This window comes from Zootoca vivipara, chromosome 4 (assembly GCF_963506605.1).
Source record: "Zootoca vivipara chromosome 4, rZooViv1.1, whole genome shotgun sequence".
In the NCBI taxonomy this organism is placed as follows: domain Eukaryota; kingdom Metazoa; phylum Chordata; class Lepidosauria; order Squamata; family Lacertidae; genus Zootoca; species Zootoca vivipara.
This window is the reverse complement of record NC_083279.1, coordinates 34,490,995-34,513,038: the sequence shown is the minus strand read 5'-3', so window position 1 is coordinate 34,513,038 and position 22,044 is coordinate 34,490,995. Positions and strand designations below refer to the sequence as shown.

General features: G+C 41.1%; 1 protein-coding gene across 5 annotated transcripts in view; it reads right to left on the bottom strand.

The window, feature by feature from the left end:
• The window catches only part of STS (steroid sulfatase), a 95,515-nt gene that overhangs the window by 5,409 nt on the left and 68,062 nt on the right, over positions 1-22,044 (bottom strand). For all 5 annotated transcript variants that reach the window (XM_060273483.1, XM_060273480.1, XM_035116354.2 and 2 more), the window contains one exon: positions 18,338-18,459. In XM_060273483.1, coding sequence (XP_060129466.1) covers positions 18,338-18,459 — 122 coding nt within the window. The remainder of the gene's footprint in view (positions 1-18,337; positions 18,460-22,044) is intronic.

Sequence of the window (22,044 nt, the reverse complement as noted above, 5' to 3'; positions counted from 1 at the left end):
TCCCAGGGCAGTTAATCTATTGTTATTTTAATATGTTTTTGTTGTACTTGAGGCATTTTAGATGGATTTTTTTTTGTATATTTATATCAAAAATGAAAACAAGTGCATTTTTTTAAGCTGTGGCCTTAAACTATTTATACAACTGGGAACATCACAACACCACGACTCCCCCTTTCCCCACAGATGAAGTGGATTAAGCTGGAGCTGGTTTTAACATTAGGTTTCCAAACTGCCTTCTTCTTTTTTTAATCAAATGAAAATGTGAGCTCAGAATACTCGCAGTGAATGTATTTCAAGAGTTAATTCCACATGAGACATTTTTCTATCATACATCATTGCTCTCAAGATAAGCTATGGGAAAGTTACTCAGAGGCAAGCTGACAGAGCTTGGAAATTTTTCGTTGACTCGCTCTGCACTTACACTCAATAATCAAGGTCTTGTGGGTGAGAGGGCTACCGGAGATGAGGGAACAAAAAGCCCTGGGCGCAGCTCGGAAAGCTGAAAACGCAGAGGATCTCTGAGACTGAATTGCCTGTGCAGACAATAAATCACACTTTTAAAATCCTAAGGGGCATTAACAAGGTTTCACTTGTTGCCTTGCTGGAACAAATGTAAGCATACTAGGCCATCGAGATAGACTATTTCCCACATATTAATTCACGTTCTTTCTTTGTTCAATAGACTTTCAGAATAGCAGGAGGCAGAGGAACTAAATGTCTACAGAGAAAAGTGTGTTTAGGGGCTGCTTTGTGCCTTTCAAACTATGCTAAGAAGGACAACTGGGTAATTTTTTGTATTCCTGCCCATGCAGACACTAGGAAGTTGGTACTAAGGTGAAACATGTCCAGAGGAGGGCAACCATAATGGTCAAAGGCCTGGAAACAATGCCTTATGAGGAACGACTTAGGGAGCTGGGTATGTTTAGCCTGGAGAAGAGAAGGTTAAGGGGTGATATGATAGCCATGTTCAAATATATAAAAGGATGTCATATAGAAGAGGGTGAAAGGTCGTTTTCTGCTGCTCCAGAGAAGTGGACACGGAGCAATGGATTCAAGCTACAAGAAAGAAGATTCCACCTAAACACTAGGAAGAACTTCCTGACAGTAAGAGCTGTTCGGCAGTGGAACTTGCTGCCAAGGAGTGTGGTGGAGTCTCCTTCTTTGGAGGTCTTTAAGCGGAGGCTTGACAGCCATCTGTCAGGCATGCTTTGATGGTGTTTCCGGCTTGGCAGGGCGTTGGACTGGATGGCCCTTGTGGTCTCTTCCAACTCTATGATTCTATGAAACAGACAGTGGTCCAGAAACAGCGACCCTCTCATGCAATGGAATGCCAAATACCCTGTTTCTCATATTTTAAGACATACCCATAAAATAAGCCATAGCAGGATTTTTAAGCATTCAAGGAATATAAGCCATACCCCGAAAATAAGACATAGTGATAGGCGCAGCAGCAATGCCGGCCACAGGAGGAGGAGGAGGAGGAGGAGGAGGAGGAGGAGGAGGAGGAGGAGGAGGAAAAAAATAAGACATCCCTTGAAAATAAGCCATAGTGTGTGTTTTTTGAGGAAAAAATAAATATAAGACGTGTCTTATAATATGAGAAACACAGTAAATGATTGGTGTTGTAAACTTCAAAAACAATGCTCACTTATTAGATGGTTAGGTGGGGAAGGTGGACCCTAAATCCTAAAACAGGACTGTCAGTGTGGTCAGCTTTGACAATAGCGGTCGTCTTAGGGAAGGGGTGGGGAACTGATAGCCCCTTGGGGCCAATGCAGCACTCATGCCTCTCCAGAGCACCAGCTCCTTTTTCTGCCCCTGTGCAGATTTTAGTCTTGGAGTGTGTGGTGGGGGGAAGCCATATAGGAAGGCTTTTGCAAGCCTAATTGGGGAAATTTTGGAGTTGGGAAGGGAAGGCTTAATGTGCCCCATTAAACCCTCCACTAGAAACCTTCTCCCACTGTAATTAGGTTCGAAAACAGCCTATTTACAAATAAAAGGTAACCCCCTTCTGCCTATCTTCCTATGCCAAGCGAGCCTGTTCCTTTTCAAGGAGCTGATTCAAGGCTCAGTCCTGTGTTACCCCCCTTTATGCCAACTCAAAAGGTATGAGTGGGGTGTGTGTGCTGGAGAATCCTTCACTGCATGGCAATTCATGCTGCTTCTCAACCTGTCATTTGTACAGCATTCGCTAAAAACCATTAAAACATCTAGATAGTCAATGAGAGAGAGATGGCAATGCATTGAAAGGTACTGTTGTGTAGGACAAGCAGTGATATTCAGAGTTTTCTCTTCTCCAGAGTTCGGACTGTCTTCAAAATCCAGACAGTTATAAAGTAGGCTGAGCATGCCCGTAAGTGGAGTCAAAGGAAGAAGCAAGCAATCAATCTATAAAGCTTCATGAGGGATTCAAGAGGGAAGATAAGAAGCATGCTAAAAGCCCAGAGAAACTGGTTTAGGAAGGAGCTGCAGCAAAACAGCGTAAGACCTGGACAAGGAGTGTGAGGGGGAAATAAACTTCAGCTCCACAGCAATGTCATAATGCTCCACTGCATTATGTGATTGTGAAATGCTGCGGTGATGCTTGACAACACCAACAGAGCATTAATAGATGCCTTTCTCGTCATTACAGAAAAGTAAAATGCATTAGCTGTATGCTACTTTAGTGGAATGGCCAATATAATACGCTGTCAGACACAAAGAGCTGTCAGAATTGTAATCTGTAAATTTGATGAACTGTTATAAGGCCGGTCATTAAAAGGAAGGCTGCTCTCTGTACGTCTCCCAGCTGGTATATAATCTCATTGTGTCAGGGGATCATTGCTAGGATTGAATTAATCTTCCAGCAATTAATAATCCCTTTGTTCTGGTAAATTCCTGTTAAGAGTGAGGCTTCATTAGATACTGGAATTGTTCAATGCCATTATTTAATGAAATCTGCAATCGTAAATGAAGAATCAAACTATTTTAACACATAGACTTCCTTCCTAGTGTGCCACTGCAGTCTGCAAGAAAGAAATAGAATAATGTTCTCTGTTTTGAAAATGGCATCAGGTGCATCAGTGTCTTAAACCAGCATGTCAAGCCAAAGACTTGGGGCCGAAGGCTGATGACACAAATTTGCATATACAACAAACAGTAAAGTAGTTCCATTAGTTTGAGGACTTATGGATGTGCTAAAGAGTGTCCCTTCCTCTCCAATCCCTGAAGGTGCCCTCTAGTGGGGCGGGGGACCATGCCTCCCAAATTTTCAAGAAGGGGACCAGTGCCCCCGTAAAATTTCACGGCGGTTGTGCACACGACATGTCAGGATGCCACGCAGCGTGCACGAGTGATGTCATGGCATGCATACAGCCCGACCCCTTCAATGGTGGGTGCAAGCTGGCACACTTGTTTCCCTGTGTGCTCCCTAAAAGTGTTTGCTTTTTTCCAGAGAAAATCTGGGGAGGGTGCAGGGCTGCACAGAGAGAGGAAAGGGAGGGGAAGCTCTCTTGCACAAATGGAAATCCTTGTACAAATGGAACTACTTCATTTGTAGTAGCTGGATGCTAGTTTAGTGGAATGACCAATATAATGAATGACCAGTGTGGTGTAGTGGTTAAGAGCAGTGGACTCGTAATCTGGCAAACCAGGTTCGCTTTCCCGCTCCTCCACATGCAGCTGCTGGGTGACCTTGGGCTAGTCACACTTCTCTGAAGTCTCTCAGCCCCACTCACCTCACAGAGTGTTTGTTGTGGGAGAAGAAGGGAAAGGAGAACGTTAGCCGCTTTGAGACTCCTTCGGGTAGTGATAAAGCGGGATATCAAATCCAAACTCTTCTACTTCTACTACTTCATTGAGCACCCCTTTAAATGAATAGTTGCAAACTGACTACACAATCCTAGCCACATTACTCAGAAATAAGTCCTATTCAGTTCAATGGGGCCTACTCCCAGGCAATTGTGTTAGGACTGCAGCCTTAGGCAGGCTTTCAGGAAAGAAAAAACAAAACAAAACCAGGCTTGCTCTAACCTGTGGGATGTCAGCAAAATTTTCTGGGTCTACCCTATCCACTTCTCTCATCACTCATTAATAGTATTCACACATGATATTCAGCATCCACAGACCAGAAAATGGAAAGCAGGAAAATGTCTTATGTTCATTTGCTTGTTTGAAGTTGAAGATGGTAATAAACAGTATTAGTGTGGAGAAAAAAATACATTTATTTGAGGTCTGCCATTTTTTTTAAATATAACCGGCATCCATATAATTCAACTACAATTTAATTATTTTTAGGTAGGCTACTTTTCTGAAACAGAGGGAAGATGGCCAGCAGTCAAATAAGACCAGAATGCACCAGGATATACATAAGTCTTCCTCAAGGCTGAACAATTGCAATGCCTCTGATAACACAGAGCAAAGTCAATAAACTATCATATGACAGCTTTTCATGCTTGTCAAGAGAAACACATTTCCACAGAAAATAGCGTGAGAAGAAGTATGCATCAGTTGATTAGAGGAAATTTTTCTTAGACTCCATCTCAGCAGTTTGACAATATCTGCTTAACTAGAAATGCTCTCCTCCCCTTTGACAGTTATGTAATTTCACAGTTACCAAGTCAAATATCCAAAATGTGTCACACAAATTCCTCCATGCCTGCTTCACGGTGGCCATTAAATGGAAAAATTAAAAAGCATAATAAGGAATCTTAGCTGAGCTTCACTCCCATTTGCTTTGCCTCTTTTAGCTGTTCTGACAGTCAGGGTCACGCCTGGGTTTTCTGATACTTATGCTAACTTTTCTGTTTTCTAGACAAGGTTAAGGCTGAGGACAAGGTCCAGAGCATAGATGGGTAACCTGTGGTCCCCCAGATGCTGTTGTACTACAACTCCCATAATCCCTGACTCTTTGCCATGCTGGCTGGAGCTGATGGGAGCTGGATTGCAACATTTGGAGGGCTACGGGTCCTCATCTCTCATGTAGAGGAAAAATACAACTAAGCTCCTATGGGGTCAAGGAAAGAATTCAAAAAGATAAGAAAACAAGAGAAGAGCATGTTTCTAAGAAAAAATATTGACCAGACATGCCTGTGGAGATGGAACAAAAGCTTTGGAACTCGTTTATCTCAAAATAGCCCATGGGATAACCAGACATTCAGAAATAAGGAACTTCCAATGATATAATGTTACACTGGCATAGATCTTCACAGAACAAACACACAGAGAGAGATAGAAAGAGTCTTTTAAGTCCAGTGCAGGGCCGGCTCTAGGCCTGCCCCCGGTGGCGCGGGGCGCCAGGCCACCAGGGGCGCCGCTGCGCTCCCTGAGAGGCGCGACTCAGGCTGCCCCAGGGGGGGGGGCGCCGGAGGGATCCATCGCACCACGGCGCCAGGGCGCCGGGCATGCTTAAGACGGCCCTGGTCCAGTGCCAAACCTTCAGCCATTAAATCTCTGTATAGTCATACCTTGATTGACGAAAGCCTTGCAAGTCGAATGTTTTGGCTCCCAAACGCCGCAAACCTGGAAGTGAGTGTTCTGGTTTGTGAATGTTCTTTGGAACCCAAATGTAGAATGAGTGGTGCCCAGATAGAATCATAGAGTTGGAAGAGACCTCAAGGGCCATCCAGTCCAACCCCCTGCCAAGCAGGAAACACCATCAAAGCATTCTTGACATATGGCTGTCAAGCCTCCGCTTAAAGACCTCCAAAGAAGGAGTCTCCACCACACTCCTTGGCAGCAAATTCCACTGTCGAACAGCTCTTACTGTCAGGAAGTTCTTCCTAATGTTTAGCTGGAATCTTCTTTCTTGTAGTTTGAATCCATTGCTCCCTGTCCACTTCTCTGGAACAGCAGAAAACAACCTTTCTCCCTCCTCTATATGACATCCTTTTATATACAGTGGTACCTCTACTTACAAATTTAATGCGTTCCGAATGCACATTTGTAAGTCAAAAAAAATTGTAAGTCGAATACCATAGGAATGCATTGGGAGAAAAAATTCGTAAGTAGAAGCAACCCTACCTAAAAATTCGTAAGTAGAAAAAATCCTATCTAAACCGCATCCAAGATGGCGGATAGAGCTCCATTCGTAAGTAGAAACATTCGTAAGTAGAGGTACCACTGTATTTGAACATGGCTATCATATCACCCCTTAACCTTCTCTTCTCTAGGCTAAACATACCCAGCTCCCTAAGCCGTTCCTCATAAGGCATCGTTTCCAGGCCTTTGACCATTTTGGTTGCCCTCTTCTGGACACGTTCCAGCTGGTCAGTATCCTTCTTGAACTGTGGTGCCCAGAACTGGACACAGTACTCCAGGTGAGGTCTGACCAGAGCAGAATATAGTGGTACTATTACTTCCCTCGATCTAGATGCTATACTCCTATTGATGCAGCCCAGAATTGCATTGGCTTTTTTAGCTGCTTCATCACACTGCTGACTCATGTCAAGTTCATAGCTGCCAAGTTATCCATTTTTTAAAGGGATTTTCCCTTATGCTGAATAGGCTTCCTCGCGAGAAAAGGGAAAACTTGGCAGCTATGGTCAAGTTTGTGGTCTACCAAGATGACTCAAGAAACTGAAGGCAAACACAGCAGGCACCCAAAGACTCATTTGTTTCTTGGTGTGGTAAAGGGATATTACACAATCTTTAAGTTTCTTCATTCCATAGTTTACTAACTATGCTGTTGAATGTGTATCCAGACATTCTGTAATTCAGTCAATCTTCTATTTTAGACAATAATGTTGCACTAAATAAGTTTACATAAACATTTATGTCCATGATTTCCCTAATACTGTATATGAATATTATTTGAAGCCATGAAAGATGCTTTAATTTCTGAACATGAGACCATTAGGAGGCAAAGCAGGTGCTCTGCCATTCAGCTACAACCTCTCCCTAACTTTTTACTACTTACCCACTCCAATAGGTTAAATGAATTGCCTGGCATTAAATGCCACTGTCCCTTTTTGCAATTCTTAAGCAGCATTCAACTAAGTGTTACTTCAGAGTAGACCCACTGACATGAATGGACCGAACTTAGTCATGTTTGGTAACTTCAATGGGTCTATACTGATTGAAACTTAGTTGAACTTGACACTCTCAACATAAACCACCCCAAAAATGAAAATTTACATGCAAGAAACCATTCCTTGGACAGCCTTCTCTGCCCCCATCCCCACTGTTAGTTATGTTCTACTAGTTTATTAAAACTGCATGTAAATAAAATGCACTATACATTTTCAAAGGGTTACTATTATTTTCTTGGTAAATCCCACTTGCAGTTCTCTGCCTTGATGGATGGGGATTTCTAATAAAGCTTTCAGGTTACTATATTTCTTTCCCTTTTATTGTGGAAGACAGTGGTGCTTACATTTTATTGGCAGAGTTCTTTCATTTCACTTTAATCTCATAAATGCTTGAAGTGGACTTCCTCATCTCCATGAATTCCTGCAGCACTTTTAGAAAAACCCACCCGGCCAATATAGCAACTAAAAGCCATTTTGGTTAATTTAGTATCTCGTAAGTTCCAAATCAGTAGATTTGAGGCTTGGGAAGAATTTATAGGTTTAACTAAAACCCTGTTTAATTCAACTGTTAGAGCATGGAGAAGATATTCATCCATCCCCTGTTCACAAAAGTGGATTGTGCACAAATCTATTTTTGGAAGCAGTCGTGGCTGAATCTAAGAATTTTATTTTTTCAGCTTTCTAAATCTAGATTCAGTTCTCCACATTTTTTGCAGCAATTTTTTTAAAAAATATATACATCAAAATTCATCAGCATGTAAATTTCTCCTTTTATATAGAAAAGTATTTAGGTATTAGATAAGGTTTTATAGCAAAAATATTAAATATATTTCGGAAAAGTGCACCAGGTCTACTGCACTTTAAGTTTAAAAATGGTACTAATAGAGTTAATTCAGATAATTAGGGAAGAACTGTGCACAGAGCAATATGTCAGGCTAAACGTATCTGTACTGTGAAAGAGGAACGAGTGGGAGATTTCCACTTGTAAATATCTGCATCTCAAATGCCTGAACTGAACTCTGCTGTTAATAAGGCGCTGCATTTAACATACCAGCATATTGTTCCTGGGGAACTCCGAGAGGAAAGTGGTATATAAATTGTTCAAGTAATAATGTAACAATGATATAATTAATAGTGTAAAATAAATAATTTACACAGTTATTAATTATGTTTGTTGTCCGTTCTGGTTTGCAACAAATGCCTGTGAATGACTTACTTTATTTTAAACTCTATTATGTAAATCTATAATTCAACAGGCTGCACTTAGAAAGAAAAAAGATTTCACAAAAATATTTTACAGTGCCAGTGTTTTTCTTTTCCCTTTAAAAAAAAATTGAATCAACCTCCTTTAAACATCTGTGTTGATATATGATAATTCAGACCTGTCAACATTTCTCTCTCCTCACAGACATTCCTAATTTAGCTCTGGATAGTTTTAGCTCAGGGTGGTTTTAATTCAAACTGATGCTAGAAACAGTATTTAGCTCTAACACACTTCCCCACTGCGTGAAACTTTAATCAATTAATTATGCTGTTTTAATTCAGAACCCATTCAGTGCCTCAGTAAATATCACTAATAAATGAATTTTAAAGCACTGCTGTATGGCTGCCATCAACAACCCTGCCAGGTTCTATATAATATGTTCCACTTTGTTTCTCCAGTGTGTTAGATCCTCTTCATATTATTGAGGTACATCTCCACCTTCATTATTCTGACTTGTTTCTAATTGTTGAGGAACAGCATGGCACAGTGGGAGTATCTCAGGCCATTTCCATATTGTAAATTATAGATATGGTCTCTTGGCCATGTGGAACAGACACTGGGAAGTCTGAACACCTTCCTGGTTAGCTTCTCCAGGGCAGCTGCAAAGTCAGTCTGTAGCTACCCAGGAGAAAAACATCTCCTGGAAGCTCCTATCCAGATGGCAACTTTGAAGGGGAATGTGAATTTACACAGTCTGGAGTATCATTATACTATTGCAAATGAAACATGCCTGCATTCTGCAGGTACTTCCAGGAAGAACACAGCCAGAGGACATACCTAAACAATGTGCTACCATACAGGAACAACTCACGTCAACAGAAATTTTCTGCTCCAATACTTAAAAACCAAGGGTTCTGTTGTTCTCACTCATGCAAAAGATCCAGAAGTGGAATGGAAAGTCCATAGTCTTTTCCCTTTTCTTTGTCTGGCTACATGTGCAGCCCTAACTGACACCTGAAAAGCAGATAAGCTCTATAGTTTGTGTGCTTCATCCCCAGTGGCCCAGGATCAGTGTAGCAACAATCCTGTTCATCTAAACAGCAGAGGGTTCACATGCAATTCCACTACCGTAGTTTAGGTTGTGCTATAGCGTATCATGAGCTGGGGGAGTCGGGGGTGGGGGAGAGAAGTTGCTTCTCTAAAAGAGATTAATGAAAACTGAAACAAAAAAAGAGAGAGAGGCAATATCCATTCTGAGAAGCCTCTTGCACCGTTCTGCTGTGTTGTGTAGTAATGTAAGCATAATGAATACATTTGACATTTCACATATGAAACTACTGTAGCATTCATTTGCCAGATGACAGCGAGTACAATTAACAACCGTTTGGTATATCATATGCTTAGAACTTCATCTATTTTTTTGTGAATCAAATGTACTGCTTCCTTGTTTCTTACTCTTGCATTTGAAGGACCAAAAAAATTAGATAAAGTTCAAGGAAGCAAAAGTATGCTCTGATAACTGTGTTTTTGCAATCAAGGTGAAAAGTCAGCCGGAAGGACTGAACTGGACTAGACAGAAGTGGGAATTTATCAGCTTACTGCAACTACCGGTAGTACTACTAGCAATTACCCCGATATTCTAACAGTGACTGCTGGTAATCAAAGACAGATAACATGGCTAGCTATAGTGTATGGGCTGAATATTTTTCAACCACACGGGCATGCGTATGTCTCTATACAATCTATATAGATTGAGGCCAAAGAACTTGAAGTACTCGCTCCCCTTCAAGGAATCTGTCATTTAAGATAAGCTGTTACGCCCCACTCGTGTGTGCCTTTGCCTTGTAAGGCACAGTTGGTGGCAATGCATGAGAAGTCTTTCTTTATGGTGTCACCTGGTATGCCAGGGCTCACTAAGCGTTTTGGACCAGTGAGAATATTTCAAGTTTTGGCAGAAGGTTTTGAGGGAGGGAGTCCCAAAATGGTTGCCATGTGGTGTGTGGCCTAAGCTAAGCTGCTATGGAGGCATGGTATAACCCAAAATTGCTGCCAGGGAGAACATGGCATAACACAAAATTAGAGAGACAACCAAACCTGACAACCTTCCGTTTATCATAGGAAGTCAGCTATGTCCTGATTGTGGAAATCACATAATATTGATTACACACACAGAGAGAGATGGCATTGCTATCTATCTAATAACAACAGGGAGCATTCCCCAGTTGTGTTGGCATCCATCTGTCTTGAGAGACAATGGAGTGTGCCTCCAGGGGAGAAGTCAAACCGCTGCATTAGCAGCACCGAAGTGATCTCCCTGGGGAGCAAGCCTAGGGCAGTGTGTATGGAGGTCCTGGGCTTCCTAGATGGCTTCACTGATGTGGTTCCACTTTGGTTGGAATGTCCACTTTCTCTCCTATCCCCCTGAGCCCCTTGTGCACACTCCATATTTTGATTGATTGATTGAATGAATGAATGAATTTAAATACTGCCCTATACCCGGAGGTCTCAGGGCAGTTCATATCAGCTCCATAACATGACCCCTCCAAAACAGGGGAAGGAAAGGAATTTGAAGTCCCACTGTGCACAGCATTGGATACAACCAGTGCTATTTTTCTAGAAAAAGAGGTGCACACCTTACTTGTTGTCTTATAATGGCAATGGCGCCCACCTGAGAGTTCCAGCGAGTCGCAGCTGAAAAAAAAGCCCTATTCAATCCTATTCAAACAAACTTTTGATTCTGTTACTTCTTAATGTACTGGTTGTGAATGCTGCAATTTGTGTTCCTGTGTTCCACTGCTGTTCTTAGTTTGATAATTTGTGTTTTATTGGGTGGAATTAGGGTTGTTTTTACATTTCCATTTATGCCCTTAAGCCACTTTGAGCAACTCCTTTCTGGAAGGGGAACACAGAGTATAATTCTTTTAACTAAATCAAGGGGGGGGGGAGAGAGCGCTTTGTGATTGAGTAGGAATTTGAACCAAGGCTTCCCACTTGTTTTGGCACTAATGATTACATTATGCTGGATTTTATTAAAAAAAATATGTGTTGCTTGTTTGTCCCCCCCCCCCCAAAAGGATATAAGCATGTGTTATAAAAGAGAAATATATTTATTTCTTCTTAATAAAAAAGAAGTTTGTAGTATAGAAAAGGAATCTTGATAGGTAACATAAACCCAGATATACTGCTGTTGATGAATCAATTGTCTTGGCATTTATCAGCATTACAATAATGCTTTTCTTATGAATACTAAACCAATGTTAGACTTATTAAATCTTTTTGATGCATAGTTCCAAGGAATGTTTACAAGGCACAAAGGAATTATTGGGTAGATCTGCTTATGTTAACTTTGTTTGTCTTCAGTGAGAAAAAAATACCTTAGAAAATGAGATTCAGCGGCCATACACATTAGTATAGACTCATTTGCTCCAATATGACTACAACTCTGTAAATGGCCATTAAACGATCCCCTGAGTTTGAGTGATGCAAATGTCCCACGTAACCACAGATCTGCTCCTTATCGGGTGACTGCTCTCCTTGTAATGAAGTTGTCAAAGCAATACATTTTTAATAACTCTGATTCATAGGCCAATAAAGTTCCAGAGCTTTTGCTCATGGTATTTTAAAAACCCTACTCCTTTATTTTAATTTTTTCAACCATAACATAAAAATCGCATCTGGGAACAGGGAAATGCAGACCTTGAAAAAGATCGGCTACAAAAAAAAAAAGGGCTGAAAAAATAGGTATGGGGGAAGAATCCTACCACATGCAGTTTCTCCTTTCATTGAGGCACTTGGAAGAAGAAGAAAAAGCTATACATGACATTACACTCCACATTCAGTGTACAAGAATATCTTTTCTTCTACCTAGTCCACGCACACTCTGGACCTGTTACACATTTTATGCCCCTGAAAAGCACGTTAGAAAAAATTAGTTTTGTTCCAAAAATAACATGTCAATGCAGATTGATTCCTAGTGGGTATATTTGAAAATAGATGAACAGACAGTCCATTGGCATTGTCGGTGGGTGTATACCACAGTCGCAGTTACCACTTCCTTCCTCATTCCTCATTCATCTGGGGCACATGCAGGGAGGAAGTGGTGTGGAGAACTTAATCAAGGGGAGGGTTTTCATATGCGTATCAAGTAACCACAGCCACCGTTGTAGATGGCAGGATCTAAAACCAATCTAGATTAAAAGCGGCATGTTGAAGATCTGCAGGCACAATTTCATACTAAGAGAAACTATTTCTTTGCACTGCAAATGGAAAGGCGCACACAGCCTTGGGCACCCTATATTATACCACAAGAGGAAAAGATTGTCTGAGTTTCTGATACACGGTGAGCACAGCATATACAACAATGGCGCAATCTGCCCCGAAGTGAGAACAATGACAATGGGGGAAGCATTCTCATCTTAGAACAAGTTGAATCATTCAGGCAGATCTGCGCTAACAACTTATTATTATATTCCTTATTTGGTAGAGTCTTAGCCCCAGCACTGTTCTAATAGGAACTCTGAAATTCTCCCGTTGTGGCTCTGAACTGTTACAGTCTAAAGCATCTGCATCATCCAGGCGGGGTGGGTTGGGGAAGAAACCGGTGCAGATATTAGCAACCTCCTATGCATGGCTGGAAACAGGTGGCGCTGTGGTTGAAACCTCTGAGCCTAGGGCTTGCCAATCAGAAGGTCGGCGGTTCAAATCCCCACGACAGGGTGAGCTCCCGTTGCTCGGAACCAGCTCCTGCCCACCTAGCAGTTTGAAAGCATGTCAAAGTGCAAGTAGATAAATAGGTACCGCTCTGGCGGGAAGGTAAACGGCGTTTCCGTGTGCTGCTCTGGTTCGCCAGAAGGGGCTTAGTCATGCTGGCCACATGACCCGGAAACTGTACGCCGGCTCCCTCGGCCAGTAAAGCGAGATGAGCGCCACAACCCCAGAGTCGTCCATGACGTCCTAACGGTCAGGGGTACCTTTACCTTTATGCATGGTGAACATGAGTGTAGTCTAAGGAACATGTGTTCTCAGTACCCTGTGAAAGGAATCCTAAGCAAGCTTGGTATGACACACATACTGTGATTATTAGATATGATAAATGACCAAGCTTAAAAGCAAGATATGGTGGGAGATGTATGTGTTGTCACTCACCTTTGAATGCTTACCATGAAATTTGATGTAATATATGAAAGTGATAAGTTGCCCAGAATGTCCACTGTGTTCACAGTTAACTTCAAAAAAGAAAAGAAAAGAAACTTGGGGGGGGGGTAAATTAAAAGTTACATATCAATGGAGACTGAGGAGGGTCAAATGTTTCTAGGATGCTTGGATAATTTTCAAAACCATTATCATATACAGAATGCATACCACACATTAGGTAAGTTACAAAGAAACCCTGAAGGCTGAAATTCTATACATGCTTATCTGGGAAAGTCCTGTTCAATGGGTCTTTATTATTATTATTATTATTATGGTCCATGGGGTCACGAAGAGTCGGACACGACTAAACGACTAAACAACAACAATTATTATTATTATTATTATTATTATTATTATTATTATTATTATTTTATACTTATACTTATACTTCATTTGATATGCTGCCTGTTAGCCACTTGGGGCACAATTTTTCAGGGATGTAACATACAAATAAAGGTATCTGAAGAAGTGTGCATGCACACGAAAGCTCATACCAAAATAAAAACTTAGTTGGTCTTTAAGGTGCTACTGAAGGAATTTTTTTATTATACAAATAAACAGATGGTGCTGAAATAAACAGACAACGATGACTAAAACTTGTACATCACATTTGAAAGCTAAGGATATGTGTTTCTAAACACACTTCACCTGGACGTAACATCCGCTGATATCAGTGTAAGGTTTACTTTGATGTAAATGTGTTTAGAGGTGGGGGCAAAAGTAGAGGAGACACTAAATGTATGACCCCTAACAAAAACCAACAGAAAGGCAATGTATTGATGCTCAGTTTTTAAAGAGAGTGAGGGTGGGAGAACAAAGTGCATGGCTGCCATTTTGACAGCAACAACAGATTTGGTACCATATCTATTCAGTGCCTTTACTTGCAAGCAATGCCTTTCCTTGGCCAAAATTTTATGCTGTGATTTTCTTATTATTTACCAACAGCATTTTGCAGCATGAGAGCGGTGTTGTACAGAGGAGCTGAAAAACTGGAAAGGCAGAGAGATGACAACAAAACCATCACAAAGAGCAATTCTGTGAATGCCCACACTGATAAAATCAACCACACATCTGAATAAGGGAGCTAAAGAACTGCAGAGATATTTTCTTTGTATAACCGTAGTGTGCTGGAAGGAGATAAGCCCACATGGAGGACCTTTTGGTATCTTGGGAATGTTCTCTGTGAACATTTTTCTATTGTGTCCACAGGGGAAAGGCTTTTTCTCTTTTATGAAGATAGGTACTGGACAAGAGACCAGTCGCTCAAGTTCTCTCTGGAGGCCAGCAGCTTGAAAGAGGCATGAACAATGTTTTACCGCTTGCCTCTGCTCCCAAGATGAAGCAATGTGAAAATATCAGGGCTGCAATCGGCCAGGCATCTATCTGTTACACAGTGTGAAGAAACTCAAGCAGTCTATGCAACAGGAGTGAAGAATAGCAGGTTCTGCACTTGGGAACATGCTGGGGGAAAATCTGCTATGTCTTTCCAAAAGACCTGAGACGAGGCCAAGGAAAGGCTTTTCCCCCCACTGTGGCCTTTCAAAGGAAGCATCTCATTCTTCCTAGAAACATATTACTGAACTCAGAAGGATGTCTGAAGAACTCTCTCTCTCTCTCTCTCTCTCTCTCTCTCTCTCTCTCTCTCTCTCTCTCTCTCTCTCTCTCTCATGCAGAAAATGATACTTATGGTGAAACCATTCAGAGGAATCAAAAAGGGAAGTGGAGAAGAATGATTGAATCCTGGAGCTGTTCTTTATGAGAGGCTAAATCTCTACCCCTACACACACCCTGCCATCATTTTCCTCGTCCTAGGTCCCTGTCCTTCTCTCTTCTAGTCTTTGTGAACTTGTGAGAACTGGTGACCTGACTCTGCTTACTGACAAGTTTGGATTTGGAGTGAGATGTCATTAGCATGCTTGTTGATATTCATGACATCTCACTTCCAAGCTTGCACAACTCTCTCACTCCTTTTCATCCAACACATGTGTGGCTATAGAAGTGCTAAGCAGATGCCTAGGATCAATAATGCATTTATTTGTTCAGTTTTTAAAGAAGAGAAGAAGAGTTTTGGATTTGATATCCCACTTTATCACTACCCGAAGGAGTCTCAAAGCGGCTAACATTCTCCTTTCCCTTCCTCCCCCACAACAAACACTCTGTGAGGTGAATGGGGCTGAGAGACTTCAGAGAAGTGTGACTAGCCCAAGGTCACCCAGCAGCTGCATGTGGAGGAGCAGAGACGGGAACCCGTTTCACCAGATTACAAGTCTACTGCTCTTAACCACTACACCACACTGGCTTAAACCACACTTCAACTCTTAGGGTTCCTGGGTAGTTTACAAAATACAGTTACACTATACATCCATTTAAAAAAAAGTTTAAATCTTGATCACTACTGTAAAGCAGTGTCTAAACCACTAGAGCAGAAGGCAACATAGGTATATCTGACCTAAAATACTTCCAAAGGATAGAGTGAAGAGATATGTCTTAAGATACCGTTGAACACTCAGTAGTGAGGGTGACAACCAAACTTTCAAGAGGAGAGGATCCCACAGGTGTGGTGCTATTATCAAGAAGACCCTAACTGGCATAAAGGGAATGTAACTCAATCTAGAACAGGCCATCTCCCTCATCACTGGTCCATCTAATCCACCATCCTGTTCTCACAGTGGCCAAACAGACGGCCAAACAGATGCGTATAAAAATATGCAAAGAGTATGGAAAGACAGCACTGAGTGTAATCCACATATTGGGGACACCATGTTCCAAATTCCCTGACTGACACCTCTTGGTAGCTTTATATAGATGCTACAATGCAGTAAACTGGAGAGGGAGTGATTAACCCAGACAACAGTAGATAGTTCAATGGACCTGGGCAGTAGTATTCTGGATGGGCTTCAGTCCCCCATAAAGATCAAATTTGCAGCATGAATGTTATGTTAGAGCTGGTCTTAATGTTGGAAGTCAGGCACCTTTGGTGCAAAGTAGTTTTCGACAGTTTTTAAACACCAGCTGCAGTCCCCCCTGGGCAGAAGTAGGGTTGCCACAATTATCAACACCCTGGCAATATCCAGATGATTATTGAAATGCTTTGCACAGAGGATGGGCATTCAAGACTTATGTACAATGCAGTCAAACCAACTGGGTGAGAATATGGTGGCCTAGCACTTTGGCTTAAGCAGTAATTAAAATATATCATCATCATCATCATCATCATTTTCTAGACACAGTTCAATGTGCTAGCTTTGACTGTCAAGCCCTTTCTTTCTTTCTTTCTTTCTTTCTTTCATAGCTCACCCTCCTTCTCAAAGAAGCCCAGGGCAGCGAAACACAAGCAATAAAACAATAAGGAACAACTTTTAAAAAATTACAGTACAGATGCAGAATGGGTAAGAACTTGAGTTAACAGCCTTGTTGTATGAGAAAGGTCTTCAGCTAGCACCAGAAATACAAGGATTCCAAAGGCTGGTGCCACAACACTAAAGGCACAATTCCTACATTGTGCAGAATGGACATCTTAAACTCCTCAACTGCAGAGTGTAGTGATGGATTGAGTACATAAGTGGCATGATTATCTTTCAGGTATCCCGATCCCAAGCCGGTGTCGTAAACTTCAGGATACGTAAGCGGCAAACCCAGAAGTATAACCCGGTTTTGCTGCACATGCGTGCGCAGAAGCAGTCCCTCCAGTTGCAAAAACCTCGGGATCTGACCAGAGCTCCGGATCAGATCCTGTCCGCAACTGGAGGTACCACTGTATAGGGATTTATATGTGGCAAAAATAGCACATTGAACTAAGCCCATTAGCTAATTGGCATGCAGTGCAACTATTTCAATGGTGGGTTGATATCCTGATTCAACAAGCAGTCAAGCCACCATATTTTGCACCAGTTGCGCACCAGTTGCAGCTTCCAGACTAACCTCAAGGGCGTCCCAACATAGAACACATTGCAATAATCCAGCTTGGATGCTATATCAGTCCAGAACCAGCTGTAGCTGTCTTACCATCCGAAGCTGGTGGAAGGCATTCCTAGTATATGGTTTGGGGATAGGTGTGTGAAGGATCACTTGCAAACCTGTCCACCTCTTATGATAATCTTCTCAGGGTCTTCTGAGGATCCTCCCACCTTTGGTGGTTAGGCAGATGTTGACTGAATATAGACCTTTCAATGTTGTGGAACCCGGGGATCTAATTCTCTGCCCAGGAACATCCAGCTGGTGCTCACCATGTTGGCTGCCAGCTGAAATTAAATCCCATTCTCTTTTAATGCATGGTATTTTATATGCTGCCTTGTGCTTCGATTGCTCTTACAGTTGTTATTGTCATTATAGTCTTCTGCATTTATGGCTATTGTTTTGCTGCTCTGCTGTTTTTGCTTTTATCTCATTGTAATTTAAAGTTTTTAACTATGATTAGGTTTTACCCCTTTTTTATTTGCTGCTGCTGCTTTTTTGCTTTGTTGTTAGCCGTGGAAGTCTCTGGGTTGAAAGGCAGAGGTCAAAATAAACGGGACTAAAAAGTATATCACACCTAGTGAGCCTAGGGATATACTACAAAAGGAACCAAAATCTCCAGGTGGAGATGCTGAGGTGGCATAGGGCGGCTTCCCGTATTCCCATGTAACAGACTCTGCCCCAAGTTTTAAAATTTATTCTGATACCAGAGGCTTTAGCACAGTGACAATGTTAAACTTTGTTATACTGCATGGAATTAATTATCCAATACCAAATTGTTTCCTTTACAGAAACCGGCTTTTTCACTCAGATAAAAGAATAGCAGAGATAAAGGAAATAAGGAGAAGGGTTAGGCACTTCAAGCAATTTATTTGTAACCATAGCCCAAGGCCTTCCTTCTCTCCCGCCCCCCATTCTTTTCAAGTTGCAATAAAAATTGCATAAAATATTTAAAATGGGAGCAGACAATTTTACTTACTGTTTCCTGGATGCCAGCGAACTGCATTTAAATATGCATTACAGTAATGGAAGAGAAATTCATGCTTGGATCGGAGAGCAATACCTCGAAGCAAGGGCATCAGGTCATGTCCATCAATAATTCTGAATGAGAAAGCATTTCAAAATCAGGGAGCAGAACCCACAAGCTGCCTGCCTGAAAAGGAGTTCTAACTATGCAATTCCATTTCTTGACAAATAATGATCACAGATACCATTGCGCCAAGAGTGTTAGGACCAGTCATCACATTACATTAAAGCAAACCTGAGTTTCATGCACCAAGTTAGGTCGCCTCCAGTCTATCAGGATTATGGGCATAGCTGCCAAGTTTTGCCTTTTCTCGCGAGGAAGCCTATTCAGCATAATGGAAAATCCCTTAAAAAAAGGGATAACTTGGCAGCTATGATTATGGGATTCAGATGCAACAAGAACTCTCGATTTGCACATTTCAAGTGGATTAAACAAGTCCACTTTGAAAAAAAATCAGCAAAAAAACTCCAGACATTTTCCAGTTTGTAAAGTGAAAGGGAATGCGGTCAAAAGTGTGGGACTGATGAATGACTAATGGGAAGATGTCAGCAGTTCTGGAGCGAAGTCCCTCCCCCAAATTCCCCTATTATCAATGCAAATGTACCTGTGCCTCTGGAGACATAGAATCCACAACTCATGTCCTTATCTATTGCTCTTTTTTATCATGATATACATAAGATTTTTATTGAACCATTTTTATGGAAATCCCCAGATGCATTTTGTGGGTTTTTATTTGTTTGTTTGTTGTTGTTCCTTTCACATCAGAGCATATTCATTTCTTCCCGAGTAGCTAAATATTGTGCTGCTGCATGTAAAAAAAAAAAAAAAAAAAAAAAAACCCACAACCCACCAAGGACTAGTTTTAGCAAACTTGTAATTTTAGTTTTATATTTCTGGAATTCTATAGTATAATACAGTTATTAGCCATTTTATTGTTATGGCTCTCTATTTTGTTTTGCTTGGTGTTATTTATGCATTTATACAAACTTTCTTTGTATAAAGACTGATAATAAAGAGATTGATTGATAGGAAGATGTGTAAACATCCCACAAGCAAATCAAGATGAATGTATAACCACCTCTCAAACAAATGAGAATGAATGCTCAATAAAGTCCAAATATAATCTAACTTCTCTGTAAGAAAATCAGGATGGCCGCTCAATAAATAGGTAGCTAGGAGGTGTCTTGGAATTTGTAGGGACTGTTAGTCAAGCCTGACTCTTTTTGATCAGTATAATTCAAGTGTTTCCAGAGATGCATCTGTCCCATTCATAGGATACATTTGAGGTGTACATTTTAAAATATTGACTATGTCTTCCCTTCATATTCCTGATTATAGGGCTCATTTTGGCTTAAAAAACCCCCTCCATACACATGCATAAGCCCCATGCAATTCATTACATAACAAATTGCTTCATGCAGTCAATAAGAGAGTAGAGCATTCTATTTGTTGGCAGAGAAGGTAGGAGTCGAAGTTATAAGCAAACCAAACATGTTTCCATTCATTAAATTCTCAAATATCTCATATTTACTCACAGGGCGGAAACAAAGCTAAAGTTTTGGCATGGTGTGAATCACAACATTTACAACTGTTTACAGAGAATTAACTCAATCTGGAGCATGTTTTGATTGAAGCGTATGGTATATTAAAAGTCTGAAGATGCTCAGAAGTATATTGGATGCAAATTATGCACTCGGGGCTTGCACCCCAGGGCCAGTATAATAGATTTCATATACCGTATATATGCAGTGTTGGCTTCAGGTTTGGGTGACCTTGGCCAAGATTCCCCCAGTGGGCCAAGATCCATCCCACTATCACTGACGGTTGCCCAGAGAAGAGCAAGAGGATCCCTCTCCATCTCCTTACTTTTGCAAATGAAGGTTCTGAGAGTCAACAGTGGGCATCCTGTATGGCTGTGGGCCCTTTCAGGTGTCCAAGAATGCCTACTCTCAAATGTCTCAAATTAAATCACTGCTTTCTTAATAAATGCATGGAACAAAGAATAGGGAAAGCACTTTCTTCTAGTGCTGCGACTGCCTCTTTTAAAAAAAACTAGAGCGATGACTACAGTGTTGCAGCATAAAGAAGAAAGACATTCCAAAGGGTTGTATTTCCATGAAATCTGTACACATCGAGATGACTGGACAAATGAAAGCTTGACAGAAAGAAGAAGAAGAAGGAGAAGAAGGAGAAGGAGAAGGAGAAGGAGAAGGAGAAGGAGAAGGAGAAGGAGAAGGAGAAGAAGAAGAAGAAGAAGAAGAAGAGTTTAGATTTGATATCCCACTTTATCACTACCTGAAGGAGTCTCAAAGCGGCTAACATTCTAACATTCTCCTTTGCCTTCCTCCCCCACAACAAACACTCTGTGAGGTGAGTGAGGCTGAGAAATGTGACTAGCCCAAGGTCACCTAGCAGCTGCATGTGGAGGAGCGGAGAGGCAAACCCAGTTCACCAGATTACAAGTACCGATTTTAACCACTACACCACACTGGCTCTTACTATTACTATTTATATTGGATGTCCCAAAGCAATGATGGATCTAATCTTTCACATCCTGTACCCTTTCAGTCCTTTCTTTTCCCACAGGCATTTCATAAATCATCAGTTGTACCAGAGTGTCTCTTCTGCTGAAATGCCACTGTCTGGTCTGTCAGCTGGTGCTTTGTATATGTGTGTGTTGCATAAAAGTAAAAGTGACCTTGCCTTTTATGCCCTCAGTATAGTTTGATACCCTAGCAAAATGGGATGGACTAGGTTGTCTGAAAGCTAATTGGCTGCTGAAGTGGGCATCTTCTGAGTGAAGGTCATTAGGATTACACTTGTAAGAGAGCTTTTGCTTATTCTGAGAGATAGCAAATCTAATGGGTGTCTTTTAAGGATGTTATGCATGTTAACAGAAGCTACACAATAAGATTACTGGAAGCTAGGTTAAAATAAACAACATAGCATAAAATTTATCACTTGAATATCAGTGATAAATGTGTTACTTAAATGCACATACTTAATATATGTGCTTCAAGTTTTACAACTATTACTTATATGTCTGTGACATCCCAAAAGCAATAATATTCACAGTCTTATACTAAATGTATGGTATATTCACTTTCATGAAAAAACATAGAGCATTTGAGTACAGGTGCCTCCGAATTTTTTTACATATCACTTGGAAAGACAAGGAAATTAATGCCAGTGCACTGGAAGAAGAAAAGATCACCAGTGTTGAAGCAATCATTCTTCAACATCAACTTCATTGGACTGGTCATGTTATTCAGATGCCTGATTATCGTCTTCCAAAGCAAGCAACCATTCTGAACTTAAAAATGGAAAGCATACTGCTGGTGGTCAACAAAAGAGGTTTAAAGACTCTCTAAAGGCAAATCTAAAATAATGTAGTATAAACACTGACAATTGGGAAACACTAGCCTGCAAGCTGAATAGCCTTTACCAAAGGTGTACTGGACTTTGAAGATGCTCAAACTCAGGACAAAAGGGAGAACCGTGCTAAGAGGAAGACACATTTGGCAAACCCTGACCATAATTGGTTGCATGGCAAGCAGTCTTTGGAGCAGTCACATTTGAGAGTGGGATGAAGAAGGACTGCCAATGCTTGGATAATTTGTTTGCAGTCATTAAAACTGTGTTATGAATAAATCAACACT